The sequence below is a fragment of the Falco biarmicus genome, chromosome 3, assembly GCF_023638135.1.
Source record: "Falco biarmicus isolate bFalBia1 chromosome 3, bFalBia1.pri, whole genome shotgun sequence".
Lineage (NCBI taxonomy): Eukaryota > Metazoa > Chordata > Aves > Falconiformes > Falconidae > Falco > Falco biarmicus.
Window position 1 is genome coordinate 30,150,799 of NC_079290.1, and position 15,582 is coordinate 30,166,380.

Consider the following 15,582-nt stretch of genomic DNA (forward strand, 5'->3'; position numbering starts at 1 on the left):
AAAAAAGCATACAGGCATTCAAAACTAGTGTGCATTTGCTTTTTGAGGTTTCATGTTAAAGGTTCAGCCTACATTATAAAGGCTTAAAATAACTACTGCACAGAACTCAGCATTGGGAATCACTGCTGAAAAGAAGCATGCATTTTCTTGTGGATATTTATAGCTTTCTCTGTTTCTATGATAAGCAATTTGGAGGGTAAAGCTGTCAACATTTTATTTCCATTCAGAAACCATGCAGTGATTTATGCCTGTTAAACTTTCCATGGTTAAATGTCTCATGACTCACTTTCTAGTAATTCCTCTTATTAAACTCATGTTACTGATGAGCTAAAGCTTGATAATAGCTACAGGAAGAACAGCATGGCAGACTTATGTAAAAATGTGGATATTTTGTTACCTGCTTTTGAACAATCATTAGCCTCTACATTGTGTATTACATTAAAAGCATTTAGAGCAAAACAAAAAATGATGACTTGAAGTGCAAAAGAACTGGGGAAGTTGCTTTTAAGTACAGGCAATGATATGAATTCTCTGTAGCTATACCACTGCCATAACATCCCTGGAAAAAGCAAAAGATACAGACAATCCAAGATAAGTAACATATTGAATAATCACATTCACAAAGGTGAAGTCAAAATATCCCAGAAATTATAACACAAGCCACAAAGAACCTCAATGAAATCACAGTTTCAAAGACTTTCCCAAAGATTCAGTCCACGCACAGGACATCAGTCTTATCAAGATGCTTGCTGCACTATTACCTGAATTCCTACTGAGACTAAGAATATAGTTGCTACTCTGTAAATCCAGATATTTTTTGGCAACTTCTGCTTATAAAGTACACACCCTGATAAAAAGAAGAAATGAAATAATCATTGATAAGAAAGATTTTCCGTATTATGCATAGAGGGAGAAATGTGTGTAGGTGTGTGTTAATATGTTTTAAGGTCAATATAAATCACTAGCTTGGTTAACTGAGAGAAAAACCACAAAAATAATTTTCTCATTTCTCTCTCTTGAATTTGCAGTCCAGTGTTGCACATGCTCAGTCAAAAATGTCACTTTTGCACTAAATGTTATACTTCAGCTTCAAAATCACCTCAGTGGTATAAAAACAAACTAGTAACTCATTTATGGGCAGCACAGTTTGGCTGAGGTAGGAACTTCTGTATCTGAAACTTAACTTCAGGACTGACAGGCTGCATGGCTATTTGAAAACCATTTAACCTATTCCCTTTGCCCATACTGCCCCACTGTACGGCCACTGATTTTGTGAAACAGACTTAGCATGTGTGTGATGGTCCAAAGCTGTGAAATTATATATATAGATGGCATTGTGTGCGACCATTTTGCATACATCATACCACACCATTCCTGGATGCAAAGTACTATTAGTTTAAAATGGATATGCCTAATGTCCAAATTCTGTTTTGAAATGGCAGTATCTGAAGGAGGAATATTTCTTTTTGTTTGTCATGACAAATAGTAAATGCAATTAGCAAATGTAAATACAAATAATGCAAGTAATGTAAATGCAAACGGTAATTAGTAAAAGACACATTTTACAGATGAATTCTCATGCAGCTAAAAGGCATTAACCCCTTACTCCTCTCCTCCAATAGAACCTCACTTCTGCTATGAACTTATGTTTTACACGCATCTATGTTTTAACACACTGTTGTTAAATCAGACTACATCAAACATGAGCAGCAAACACCACCACCACCATTTAGCAGTGAAACTCGGGCAGGTTTAGGTAGAGCTCCCGAACTCATCCAGCAAAGCAAAGTAAAACATCGGTACTTGAAGCCACAGCCCCTGCCTCAGTGTTACCTTGCTCTAATTTTTGTGGTCTGTCCTCCAGAGCTTCCCTCTTTGCTTTCTATAAACCTGATTTTCATGGAGTTATATAGAAAATCATGACTAGTGATGAAAACTCATTGCACTGATCACAAAGCTCTGTCTGCCAGTAACACAGGCCAGTGGTAATGGCAAGTGGTGGCCCTGATGGAGCTCTCACCCATGTGCTTATGTGTTGCTCTTCAGAGTCATCTCAATTGCGTCTTGCAGTTCCTGAGCCCCAAGGCACAAAATACGCAGATTTTTTCAGTCGCATACTCATTCCTGATATCCATATCACAGTACAGGTGCTGCAAATGACAGTGAAAGACCAAAAAAACACCCCCAAAATAAAAACTTAACATAAACTAAAGGTGTTTAATCTGTCCTGAAGTGAAATCAAACTGCAAGCTAGACACAGAGCTGGATATAAACTTGTCATTGATGTCCCTCCTCCAAAGGCAAAGAGGATTATTAAGAAGAGAGGAGCCTAAAGACCTTAATCAGGTGCTAACACAATGTATTTATTGAACAATTGTAACTATAAATCACAGCTCCATAGCTGGTCAAACCTTTGGGCAAAAGGGCTAGAGCTTCCAGAATCAATGGCCATGAAAGACTATGGTGTGCGTTGGACAGTGCTTCCATGCATCTGCTATGCACAGAAGATTACAAAAGGTGTAAGTTAAAACATTTCTGTAAGTGTGGTGCAAAGATAAAATGGACTGTGCACAAAATAATATTCCCTTCTACTACATATGATCCATCTCCCCTATGATTTAGCAGAAAAAAAGAAGAAAAAACCCCCAAAGATGCTCCTTTTCCAGAAAGTCTTGAATTTTCCCATTCAAGAGCTGTGATGCATGCATCATTAATTTCTATGCAGAAAACATTGTTCACTTCAACCAGCAATTAGTGGTAACATTTCTATCCTGTGCAGTGATGAGATTTTTATGCTAATCATTACACAGCAGTAAATTAATCATTTGGGCACATTTAGATGGTATGTATATTTCATGAGACAGATATAGATATCAAGATCAGTTTGATATTTACTTATGGTAAATGGAAGTGTCTTAAACTGTTACGGGGGAAGCATGCTAACTAAATATACAGCCAAGGATATTTGCAGTGTAGCAGCAGCAGAAGCATCACTTCATCTCTTGTTCCAGGAAACAGCTCTCTTTCTTTGTTTCTAATTATTTTAAAAGGAAGTAAAGATCTTGTGGGATCACCTAGAACTGAATCATTCAAAGAGACAGTGAAACTCCAATAATGTCTTGACACATGAAGGACAAAAGCGCCAACTCGGTTTCCTATCCTGCAATTCTTTTACTACTCAGAAAATTACCTATGTTACATTATACAGTATTGAAAAGAGACTTTTCATCAGCATTTGTGTTATAGTCTAGTTGGGTAAATGAATTATGTATTGGCCCTGTCCTTCTTTAACTATGTCTGAAACCTTCGAGCTGCAGCAGAAAGGAAGGCTACCCAGGGGCCTCCCTTCCCAGCAGATGCAAGAGATTTGTAATACTGTGAGGAAAATGTTTATTTGAAATTTAAATTTTTAACATATATTTAAATGCTGCTGCTGTTTTTTCAACTCTCGGCTCACACATCTATGCAGGCAAAAAGCAATCTAGTCAAAGATAGCATTTTATTTTAGTGGAGGGAAATGTACACATGGACCCTTTACCTTAGAATGTCATCAAAATACTTATGAAAAGCACAGATTTATGGCAGCTGACCCTGACAATCATAATAATAAAAATGGTATCTTCAGCTATTACTTTCTCAAGTAAAGTTGAGAAACATCCTCCAAGATCAAAGGGGGCATGCCAGTGGAAAGCAAAGTTATGTTTTCTGGATCGCTTTAGAAGTGCTCTTGAACTGAAAATTGACCAGCCAATATATGTTTAATTGCCACTAATTGAAACAGTATAATTGCTACACTGAGCAGGGATAAAGATGAGCTACTGCACAGAAGGTAAAAAATCCCACTGGGAAAGGAAAGAAATGTATTAGCATCTCTTCATTTATGGAAATTTTTGAGAGAGGTACATCTGAACAGACAGGTTATGAGGAGAGCACTGTGAATAGTTGGACTTTTAGGTCTGAGAACTATTACAGATGAGAGGAATCAAAAAGCCAATGTCTTATTTTAATGGAACCTGGTTTTACATGTAAAAAATTCTTTGTCAATTTGAAAACTAAAATGTTTTAAATTTCACTATTTCACCATTTCTATAAAAATAAGTTGGCAATTTTTTGATTTTTGAACATTTTTTTCCAAACCCACTCTGTAAAGCTTCTCTCCAGAGAAGTGTATCTGAAGTTGACATGAAGGTTAGATTTTCTTCAGGGGCATCACAAGTTTTAATCTTTGAGGCTTATCTTATGGATCATAGGAGCCAACAAGTACATCTTGGGATGTGCTGTGGTGCCACATGCATAACGCAGTGTTCTTCTCCTCTGCAGAAGTATTCTTGACACCAGAGATTCTCCATTTGACTTGAGGCAATGGAGAAAACCACAAATAAACTCTGTTTCCATGTGAGCAGAGGTTAAGATTTGTAACAATAAATGTAACTTCATGGAAAACCCTTCTGAATCTCTGATGTACAAAGTGGCATACCTTGAGAGTGAAAGACGTGGAATGTAGTTCAGGAAATAGTAATATCCCATGAAGGTCAAAAAGCTGGATTTAGAGACAGCTGAGGACACGTCAGTGGTGAGCACCACCAGCTGTGCTCTTGTCTAGCAAACCAGGAAAAAGAAGCATAAACATCATGCCTTGGAAGCAGAGGAAATTTTGCTAACTTTATATCAATACTAATTCTTTAAAAAGAAAGAGCAGAGTATCTCCAGGCAGCCTTTATGTTCCTGAAGTGATTTGGAGGGAAAATTGAAATATTTAATAAATTTGATGTAAAACAGCTATTATCATGGTAAACAGATATCATGGTTATTAATTCTATAAAAATGAATGGCTCATCACTCAGCTACTGCTCAACGACAGAACTGATTAACAGCACCAGGGACTGCCTGCCATTTGGTTTAATACTCCATATTGTTCGTTACATTAGTTGTTTGGTGTTGATTATATTGCAGCAGTTATTCACATCAGTAAGCTTGCTCATTGTAAAATTTAAAAGCAGAAACAAGCGCCATGTCGCAAAGAAATGAACAGAAATCATACAGCTGAAAATATTCCCCAACACCAGTTATATCTTCTCTATAGATAGCCCTGAAGTTATCTGAATGGTCATAATTTTTGAGCAGGAAAAATACTAAAACCCAACAAAGTATACAAGAATGAAATTCCCAGGTTAATTCCTCCATCAAAGTGCATATGTACCAGTGTCCTCTCACCCAGCTTCCAGCAGGAGAGCATCTCTGCAAGAGAGGGGCAGTTGGGAACGGCTTCAGAAGTCGGAATCAAAATCTGCTCTTATGCTTCGTTTGGATATCAGCTGGCAGGTAGTGAAGGTCACAAATCACAGCTGTGATGCCGTTTCTGAAACATCATGGCATTTCAGAGAAAAACTGCCACATGAAATTCTCTGCATGTCACTATGGTGAGTCTTCCATCAGAAAGAAAAGGACATGCACAGCTTTCTCCTGAAGAAACACAGGAGATCTGGGAGTCCTGTGGCTGGCTTCTTGTCCTCTGTGCTGTGTTTTATCTGAGCCTCACATCAAGTGACCTTTAGTAAAATTTAACAGCAGGAGCTGAACAAACTATTAAAAGCCCTATTATTTTAGCATTTTGACCATTATTTGACCATTTTACCATATATTACCATTAAAACAGCCAAGATGAATTTGTCCAATAACCTGAAAACTGTATAGAAACTACAGTATTATCTTATGAGAGTAAAAAGGGCTGCTTCATTAATAGTATTTCATTCTAATGCATAGAGTGAAAGACAGAGAACAAAATCATAAATGTGTACACTAACTCAATACATTAATTATTCTGATGCAACTAATTTATTTGGTATATTTTTACTGCAGCACAGGACCACTCTGCATACAAATGGTTATTATGTCATAGTCAAAGAGGTATTATACCTGCATCAGAAATTCAAAAAGTACTTAATAGAAGAAATTTTAAGTAAAAATCACAAATGGAAGATATCAAAACAGCAAAAAGGAACAGGAATGTGTAAAAGAGCACATGAGTTTTGAGGAAAACTGACATCATAATACACAAAATCAGGGTAAAAAGCAGAATTTCCCACAGCTGTAAACCACATGCATTAGTGGACTCACAGTCTTTGCTGAAGAACAGAAATCTTCTTTCTTGCTGTTTTATTACCTTGGCAACATCTCCTCCATGTCAGCAATTACATAGGAGACAACAGTCCAAACAGCAGCACACAGATTCATCTGGTTTGGATCCTGAACTGTCATCGTGTCCCCGTGAGAATGATGAAACCAGAAGTATTTACTGAGGTCATCACGCAAGCTGGCACCTACAGAGAAAAATGGGCAATATTCCTTTATAGGAACACAAATATTTGAAGAGGAATATAAACTTAAATCCATTCCTGGGTTTATGATTAAAACCACATGCAACCGTATAAAGTTCCATATAATAACTGCACAGAGCTGTGGCATCTGCAGTTTGCAGGGTTTTTGTTAATTGACTTGAGTGAGCTTGAGGCAGCAAAAATTCACACTGGGGAAAAGCCGACCTTCCCCTGGGAGACTCACTTCCTCAGCAACAGTATACATCTGTTTTCCTCTAGGACTACCAAAGTCCAAGCAGGAAAATCCCTACAACCCCACATGTGGTGGCGCTTCCTCCATTCCTCTTCCCACTGCTCTGACGATGAGTTACGACTGAGTTACAGATCCTTTCCTTGCTGTTATTTGTGTTGGGGAACACTTTGGAATTTGCTTCTACTTTTGAGCCCCTGTTTGTCACAAGGATGTGCGGTTTCAAAGCAGTTTTCTAGACAATCTAGGGTAACCCAGGTAGCCCCCAACTACATAACCCTTGCAGTCATGACTCCTCATCGGCTGGGGCAGAAGCACCTGGGGTGAAACCGCAGATCTTCCCATTTGGGAACAACTGACTGCCTCTGGGAGCACACGGGCAGGGAAAGGACTACTCTTTTGCAAGCCAGGTGGGCTCAGGGAGCACAACTAATGCCAGTGAGGCATCACTCAAGGCCGCAAGGCAGACCAAAACCAACAGGAGCAGGAGAAAGTGCCACCCCACCGGGCACAGCAGCAGAGACACTGGTGGGGGATTTGCACCCCGGCCATTTTCTGCCTGGTCCAGTCCCCACTGATCCCCTCTATCCCTTTGCAACTTCTCTCCCAGTTCATTACTCTGCCTCTTCTCTGGTTCTATCAGCCTCCATCTGCTTTGTTTTAATCTCATTAACCCTGCCATCGTTAACAGAATTCCACCCCACATTTCGAAAATAAGTAGATGTGATATTTTCCCACACCACACAGATCCACTGCTTGCAATTCCTTTGTGTAGATTCCCTTGGCCTCCCGCTGACTGGGGCTAGGAGGTGCACAGCTCCCAGGGTAGGACCCACCTAGCACAACAGACCCCTTCCTCGCTTGGTCATCAATCCCAGAGAACAAGCACTGATGTGAATTCACCAGTAAGAGCTATGGGCCCCAGGTGGAAACAAACAGAGGCTAAGCCTACTATGCCAAGGAAGACAGAAAAAACCCAGGACTGTTTGATTATAAAGACGATGTAAATAAATTATTCATATACTTATTTACACTCAGTGGAAATCAGTATCAGATGATGAAGGCTTTGATAAACTCATGTGTGCTCGTAAGACTTAGTTATGATTTTTCTTGGGTTTCCCTGAGATGCCTGAAGCCTTTGAAGAGAATGAAAGCAAAATTTCTGACAGCATAACTGTACATTCCTATAATACGTATCTTTTGATCACTTGTACAGTCATTCAGGACAGAGTCCAGCTCTCACTGTGGTTAACAGGCATGTTTCTATTGCTCTAATGGGGACTGACTTGGATGGCTTGTTTCACTGCCATTTCAGAAAGAAGGAATGGAAAGGTAATGCATTTTATAATTCTATCCAAGATGAAGATCCCTTCGTAAGATAATACGCAGAAGGCCAAATGCTGTAGCATATGGTTATATGGTATCGTGATTGATTTAATTTTAAGAGGCTCTTCTTGCTTTTAAGACTTGTTTGCTACTGAGTTGGAGCAAGACAGGAGTCACTGGGTAGGTTACAGGTGCTGAATTATGGTCCAATAATTTTAGCATTGAATTTATGTCAACTCGTATTCACTTTTAAAATTTGATTCTGAATTATTTAAAATATATACAATGATAAAAGGGCTGAACAACAATAAATTCTTTAACTGACAGACTTCTGCACTAAGGACACATTACAAGTTAAGCCACTGAGGCAAACCCATTGCAATTTTTGGACACTTTTGTACGACTCAAGACAAAAATTGGTTGCCTGGAATTTGTTGCAAACATTTTGCTATTCACATTAACTACGGATTTACAGAGTAGTGTTTTATCTCTGTGAATGGAACAAGGATAAACACCCTTTGCTTTGAAATGTTTAAATCCCTGAAATGCTGAAACAGATTTATTTCTCTAAATTGATTTTAAAAATCAGAAAATTATCTGACTTTGACATCAAGCAATTAATGCGCAAGAAACATCAGAGTGTGAGTACACAGAGTATCAAAGGGTTCGTAAACTGGCTGTGCTGTCTCTTTCATGTCTTGGGCTAGCATTAAAGTCAGTGAGCTGTAAATATCTTGTGAGACTAAGGAAAAGACCCTAAGAAAGCAGTTTTAGCCTATATAATTAGAAACAAAAGTGAAAATCCATGTTCTTGGCTTTGAGCACAAGAGCAGTTTACAGCCGAGGGCCTCACGCAAGCCTCTAGACATGAAACACCCTGTGGCACAGATACGACTGCAAGCGATTTTTATGTCTCCTGCTCCAAACCTGAGACTTCTCCATGTTGATGTTAGCTGCCTGGAGATATTTATGGCTTCCAGAGGTCGCCAGGCTGTGGGCAAGACACTGGCTAGTGCCATTTCACTGGTAAATGCATCTAGGACTGAGATCAATCCCTGCAGATGACCGTAAAGAGGGAAGTTCTGTGGAGCTCCATGGTCTGTGGTCATGCTGGGTCACCTGAGTAAAGTCCGTCGGATCCTACAGCCCCTTTTCAAAAAAACTAACAGAAGCAGCAATGCTGAGAGCACAAGCAGCCATCCTACAGAAGGCAGGGACAGGGAGAGAAGGATTCTGCATCACACTTCAAACAGTGAGGTTTCAAAGCACATCAGCTGGCTGACTGTACTGTATCCTCGATAGCCACTGAATTGTTAACCCTTCTCAAACAAAATCTTCCTGAAAGCCAGAAATGCCACTTCCAGAAGCTTGAAAGAAACTGGAAAACTCACCTAGATATAAGTTTTAAAACTCCAATTACTAGTAATTTTGTTCTTTCACCTAAAACTGATCTTAGCTTTTGTTTTATTGCTATTACCTAATATTTACCTCAGGAACAACAGCCAGCAACAAATGGAGGTTCATTTTTACCAGCTACATAAGCCAGCAGTCGAGTAAAATAGATGAGTAGCCATGTTTCATAGACCTATGAATTATTCACCCATCTCCATGCCAGCCACCGAGAAAGGGGATAGCATACAGCCTTACAAGAGTCTGAAAGGTCTAATTAAGTACTTAAAAATCCTCAGATGGGAGGTGTTACACAGGTAGAATCATAGAATGGTTTGGGTTGGAAGGGACCTTTAAAGGTCATCTAGTCCCACCTCCCTGCCAAGGGCAGGGACACCTTTTACTAGACCAGGGTGGTCAAATCCCCTCCCCAGCTTCCCTTAGGCCCCCTTCAGGTACTGCAAGGCCACTGTCAGGTCTCCCCGGAGCCTTCTCTTCTGTAGGGTGAACAACCCCAACTCCCAGCCTGTCCTCACAGCAGAGGGGCTCCAGCCCTCTGACCATCGTCATGGCCCTCCTCTGGGCTCGCGCCAGCAGGTCCTTTTTATGTTGGGGGCCCCAGAGCTGAACGCAGGACACTGGAGGGGTCTCACAAGAGCAGACCAGAGGGGGAGAATCACCTCCCTCAACTTGCTGGCCATGCTGCTTTTGATGCACCTCACGATATCATTTGCTTTCTGGGCTGCAAGCGCACATCGCTGGGTCACGCTGAGCTTCTTGTCAAGCGATACCCCAAGTCCTTCTCCACAGGGCTGCTCTCAATTCATTCTCCACCCAGCCTGTATTTGTGCTTGGGGTTGCCCCGACCCACGTGCAGGACCTTGCATTTGGCCTTGCTGAACTTCATGAAGTTTACACGGGGCCACCTCTCAAGCCTGTCAAGATCTCTGTGGATGGCATCCCTTCCCTCCAGTGTGTCAACTCCACTACACAGCTTGGTGTAATCAGCAAACTTGCTGAGGGTGCAGTCGATCCCGCTCGTCCATGTCGCCAACAGAGACATTAAACAGCGATGGTCCCCCAGTACCAATGTCTGAGAAGCGCCACTCATCACTGTTCTCGGTGGAACCAATACTCAAACAGAAAAGCAATAGATAGGCTGGGTGCTCCACTGTCACATCTTATGCACTTTGCTGCTTTCCTTTGTTTGCAGAGCACTGATTTAAAAAAAAGATGTTTGCCAGACAACCCTCTTTAATTGTCCTTTTTCAGTCTGCTCACATTTACAGTGATGTGAATCACTGAGGAACACTGCTGGCCAGTTAAGGCAATCAGTGAGAAACTGCTTCTAGCTGGATGTAGTAGGTGTTGTGGCATGAAAACAAGGAATGTTAAAAACCACTGCCAAAAATGCTGTACTTATTATTTGAATGCATCGAAGACGCTGGAAATGAAAACCTGAAAATAATAATTTACAACTTTAATAAGGTAATAAACAGATAATTCATAGTCCCATTACAAAGTGGCAGGAAACCCTCTTTAGTACAGGGGTGCTTTTCAGATACTTAGCAGCAATCTAGTGCCACTTGTGATCCCTCAGGTGTCTGGTGGGACTCATTGACATGGGTCTGATGGAGGGACCAGAGAACTTATGTCTCATGTTTGGAGCAGCTGCTGGGGCCAAGCAGTCCACTGTTTGGTAGCACAATGTGTGTGTTCCGGGAACTTAAAGCAGGGTTCTCCTTGGCACACCAAGGCACGACCTTACTTGCCCTTTGTGGGAAAGAGTTGCATAAGTAGGGTCAGAGGCAAACACTCAGTAATGCCTCTAACATCTCAGGTTGGGCTTTCTGGTTTCTTTGTTGTGGAGGTTGTGGGTTTTTATTTTGTTTTGGTTTTCTGCTTTCAACTCCTTCTGAGCTCGTTTCCTTATACTTGACCTGTTAGTGAGTCTGTGTGCTGAGCAGGCTGCAGATGAAACAAATTTTGTCATCAGGTTATAGAGCAGGGCAGAACTTGCCAAACAGATCAATTTACTCCATAAATGTAATAATTTTAAAAACATGCACAACCAGCATATGCTCTTGTGTGATCAAATGCCTGTTGAAAACCCACACTGCACTGGGGGGTTTGGGGTGATACTGATGTCATCTGAGCTGACAAAATCATTGATCACAGGGGTACCCTTAGCACAGCAGGCAGGTGTCCTGTGATCAAATCCAGCTCCTAGGAAACATTAATCCTAGGTATTGCAGGTCTGCTACACACAGTTCAAATAAATATACAGTTTACCTCTTCTCCCTTCCCCAAGTGCTGCACCTTCTTTTAAGACTTGCCATCTTCCAAGCTTTGCCATCAAGTGCAAGTGATTCTTCATGAGTTGATTCACTGTCATGCAGTTGTAAGAAAAACAAGGCAACGGTATAAACCTGCACCAAAGCAGTCCATTGCTTTTTTGGTTTATTAATGTGAATTACCAGAAGCAACAACCAAACACAACAACTGTTGCCTTCCAAACTTTTGCTGCTACTGTTGCCAACACTGCCACCCCCTCCATCTGCCCTGTTTATGACTTGCCCAAGGTACTGTCACGAACATGGCATCAGGACCTTGTTTCCTAGCCCCAGGTTGTGGCTACCTCATGGAGCAGGAGTAAGATACGCTACCTCTTGTGCCACTCCACTGGGGGCACCATCTCGAGAAACGGCATCTCTCCATCTACCCATCTGGAGCTCCTTACTGGAGTCCAGCACAGGGATTAAGGGACTGAAGCATCTTTCATATGAAGAAAGACTGACAGAGCTGGGGATGTCCAGCCTGGAGAAGAGGTCTGTATAATACCAGATGGGAGGGAATAAAGAAGAAGGAGCCAGGCTCTCCTCAGCCTTATACACTGACTGGACAAGAGACAATCACCATGAATCAAAATACATTAAAACACACCTGAACACCAGAAAACACTTTTTAATGAGAGGGTGGTCAAACACTGGGACAGGTTACCCAGAAAGGCTGTAAAGTCTCCATCTTTGGGGATATTCAAAACCTGACTGGACATGGTCCTGGGCAACCTGCACAGCTGACCCTGCTTGAGCAGGGGGGTGGACTTAGGAGCTCAAGAGGTGCCTGCCAACCTCAACCATTCTGTGGGACTCACTAACCCATGCTGCTGTCTCCTTGGCTCATTCAGACATCTCTTATAATTGACACACCATAAACAGATTCTTCAATTCAAGCTCATTCATGCCTTGAACTCATTTCATGAGCCTCTGAATAACCAGCTGTCTCATACACAGTGTGATGCACTGCATAAGGCAGGTAAAAGCAGCTGCTTTGGTAGTCGATACTGACAACGTATTTTCAGCGATCAGCTGTGTAAGAGTATCTTGATGAAAACACACACACATACGTTAAGGAATTGCGAAAACGAGCTCATCTTATCTAGCTTCTGATCTCAGCATGAAATGCACTATGTGAATATTAATTAGCTGATGATCAGAATATTTACCTGCCCTACACTACCACATTAGACACCAGTTCTTCGTATGTCAATAAACTGTCTACCACATTTTTTTCTTGCCAACTTCAGAAGACACGTTGCTGCTATTGAGGTAAAAGGACAAATGAACCACAAAATGAATGATGAGCATGTCAGTGATGACCACTGCTTCTTGTCAATTACTGTCAGGCACCACTGCCTTCATACACACTGCCTTCATATATATCATTAGAATTAAACTTTATTGCCAGATATTTAAGCATTAAAATTATTGTCACTTGTGCAAACAATGACTGGAAAAGTAGTTATTGATTATCAGAATGATTAAAAAGGCAGTTTCCATAAAACACATATCTTCAAGAGGGAAAGTGTATAGTAACTCCAGAGTATTTTTTCAGTGTAAAACATTTTGCATTACATTCCTCCCTACATTTTCTTTCTTCTCTTTTTTATATCCCAAATAGCATTTAATTGCCAAAGCCAAATGCGAGTCTTGAAGTCAATACATGTTTGCTGTACAGTCCTATCAACAGCTTGCCAGTTGTCTTCACTTTCAAGTAAATCTCACAAGACAATGATTCCATGAAATTTTCAAATATGATGGGAAATTCCCCACTGTTTGTATAACCTCTCTTGGGTGTGGTGGGTCTTCAGTATTACAGTTAGATCCTTGAGATACTGACCTCTACATGTACATTGCCATATATAGTGAAGTTAATATGGTAATGAATTACAACAATGTGTAACTTTTTTAGGTTTCATTTTACAGTAATCCCTAGAGGAGCTGACAGAATTGCCACTCCACTATTTTACACAGTATATATACCGCTCCAAATAGAAAAGACACCAGCTCAGAAGAACATACACTCTAAACAGACAAGAGGGACTGCAGGATGAGAGAGGCATGCAGAGATGAAACAGCACATTCATTTTCTCACAGCATCTCAGAAAGGAATAGATGCCATGTATCCAAGCCTAGGCCAGTGCACTGTTGAGCAAGCTGTACTACCTCCTACACAGCAAAGTTGGAAATGCCTTAATAAGGGGTATTTTTCTCAGTATTTCCAAAAGTTTATGAAGCTAAAACAAAGGCTTTGCAAGGTAACGCATGTATTTCTTGCATCTTCCAAGCGCCTACGTGTTTGAGCTTCATCTCCCTGTCAAGACAAATCTGCATACTATCAAAGGTACTGCTTGTAGTACGATGTCAGCACAAACACCTGATCTAAAACTTTTATTTCTGCAGTGATTTTTCTGCATACAAAAGACAGATTCCCCCAACCCCCCTTAAATATTGCTTTTGTTTCCTGCTTTTTCCTCAGGAAACAAGAAAAAGTCCTTTAATTCATTATCAAGTTTATTGCAAACTTGGACTTTTTAATACCAACGACACTATTCAGGAATGTGCTAAAAAACTGCAATGCATTGGAAATAGAAAGACTTGATGAAATATATGTCCTTTTCCTTTACAACGACTACTTAGAAATAGGAAAAAAAGAGGCAAAGGGACACATCACAGTCTTCACGCAGTTAAAAACTGCTGTGTACCATGAAAGCGTAAATACTGATGATAAAAGCATTCTCCTCCTCACACCAGAGTGCTAACTCAGCTTTGTACTCCTACACACCCTATGAAATGGGGGTGTGGGGTTACACATACATCCATACACTAACAGAATCAACAGCCTCTCACTTCTCATAGCTGGAGCATTGCTGCCCTAAATGTTTTGAAAGGTCAAAACTGGAAGGCTCCCCCCACCCCCACCCCTCCCCCCGTGCCACAGCATCCCTGTTGCTGCAAGCCCTGTGGCGTGCTTGGCTGCCTGTGCTAGGTGTTGCACAGACGTTGTGTCAGCTGCCCTCACTTAACTGCAGTCTTTATACTACTACTGTAATGAAAACACAACTATTGCAGACATGCGTTGCATGTATTTTGGCACACACATTAACCTCTTTTGTGGGATAACCTGTAGTTGATAGCTGGCTTTAATGCCAATTATTTCATTAACCATTTTTCATGTAAGCAGAGGCAATGGAGAATGCTAATGGTGTTTAGTGGGGCGCTGACAGCATTAGTTCTCCTGTCATTTAGTCTCAAATGATGAAATTACAAACTAAGTTGCTTGAGTTTCATGGCTACAGACACTGAAATAGTTTCCAGTACAGAGCTTATAAATTTACACCAGAAGCCCTGCTGTTTCACCTCCTGAGTCATTCTCTCAAAAGTCTTTAAAATTCATGATTCAAACAACAAGGCAGAGGGGAAAGCTTTCAGTCAGTTGTTTCAGTGGCTAATTATATGAGACTAGAGTGTAATGACAGTATGAAGTGTGCATTATTTCTTGTTTTGCTTAATGCATTTGAGAATTAATCCTCTGGATACAGTAAACAGACTAAATTACAGCTCAGGATTATCACAGTTACTTTTGCAATGCATTAACCTTTCACTCATTGCAGCAGAGGACTGGTGACAGCTGGGGATTCAATCTAAACTCACACGAAATCCTGAGAAATGAGGTCTCAGGGAAGGAAGCAGTTCTAGTCTACAGAGCACAGGTTGACTAGACTCTAAAATAATATCCTAAACAGTCCTTGACTGGAGAAGAAAAAACCCCAAACTGATGAAGCTTCAACAGCGAAAGGCGAAAGGCACTGGAAGCATTTCCTCCACTTATCTTCTCTGGGTCTTAAATCAGTAAGGCTCTTTTTTGAAGGGGGAAAAAAAAAAAAGGAAAAAAAAAGAGAAGAAAAAAAAAGGGTGAGTCTTGCTAGCTGGTGCTGCCCAAACATGACCCCACACTTGC

General features: G+C 40.8%; 1 protein-coding gene across 4 annotated transcripts in view; it reads right to left on the minus strand.

The window, feature by feature from the left end:
• Positions 1 to 487: 487 nt before the first annotated feature.
• Positions 488 to 15,582, minus strand: part of CPQ (carboxypeptidase Q) — a 163,695-nt gene continuing 148,600 nt past the window's right edge. For all 4 annotated transcript variants that reach the window (XM_056332648.1, XM_056332645.1, XM_056332646.1 and 1 more), the window contains one exon: positions 488 to 6,320. In XM_056332648.1, coding sequence (XP_056188623.1) covers positions 6,160 to 6,320 — 161 coding nt within the window. In that variant the 3' untranslated portion in view covers positions 488 to 6,159. The remainder of the gene's footprint in view (positions 6,321 to 15,582) is intronic.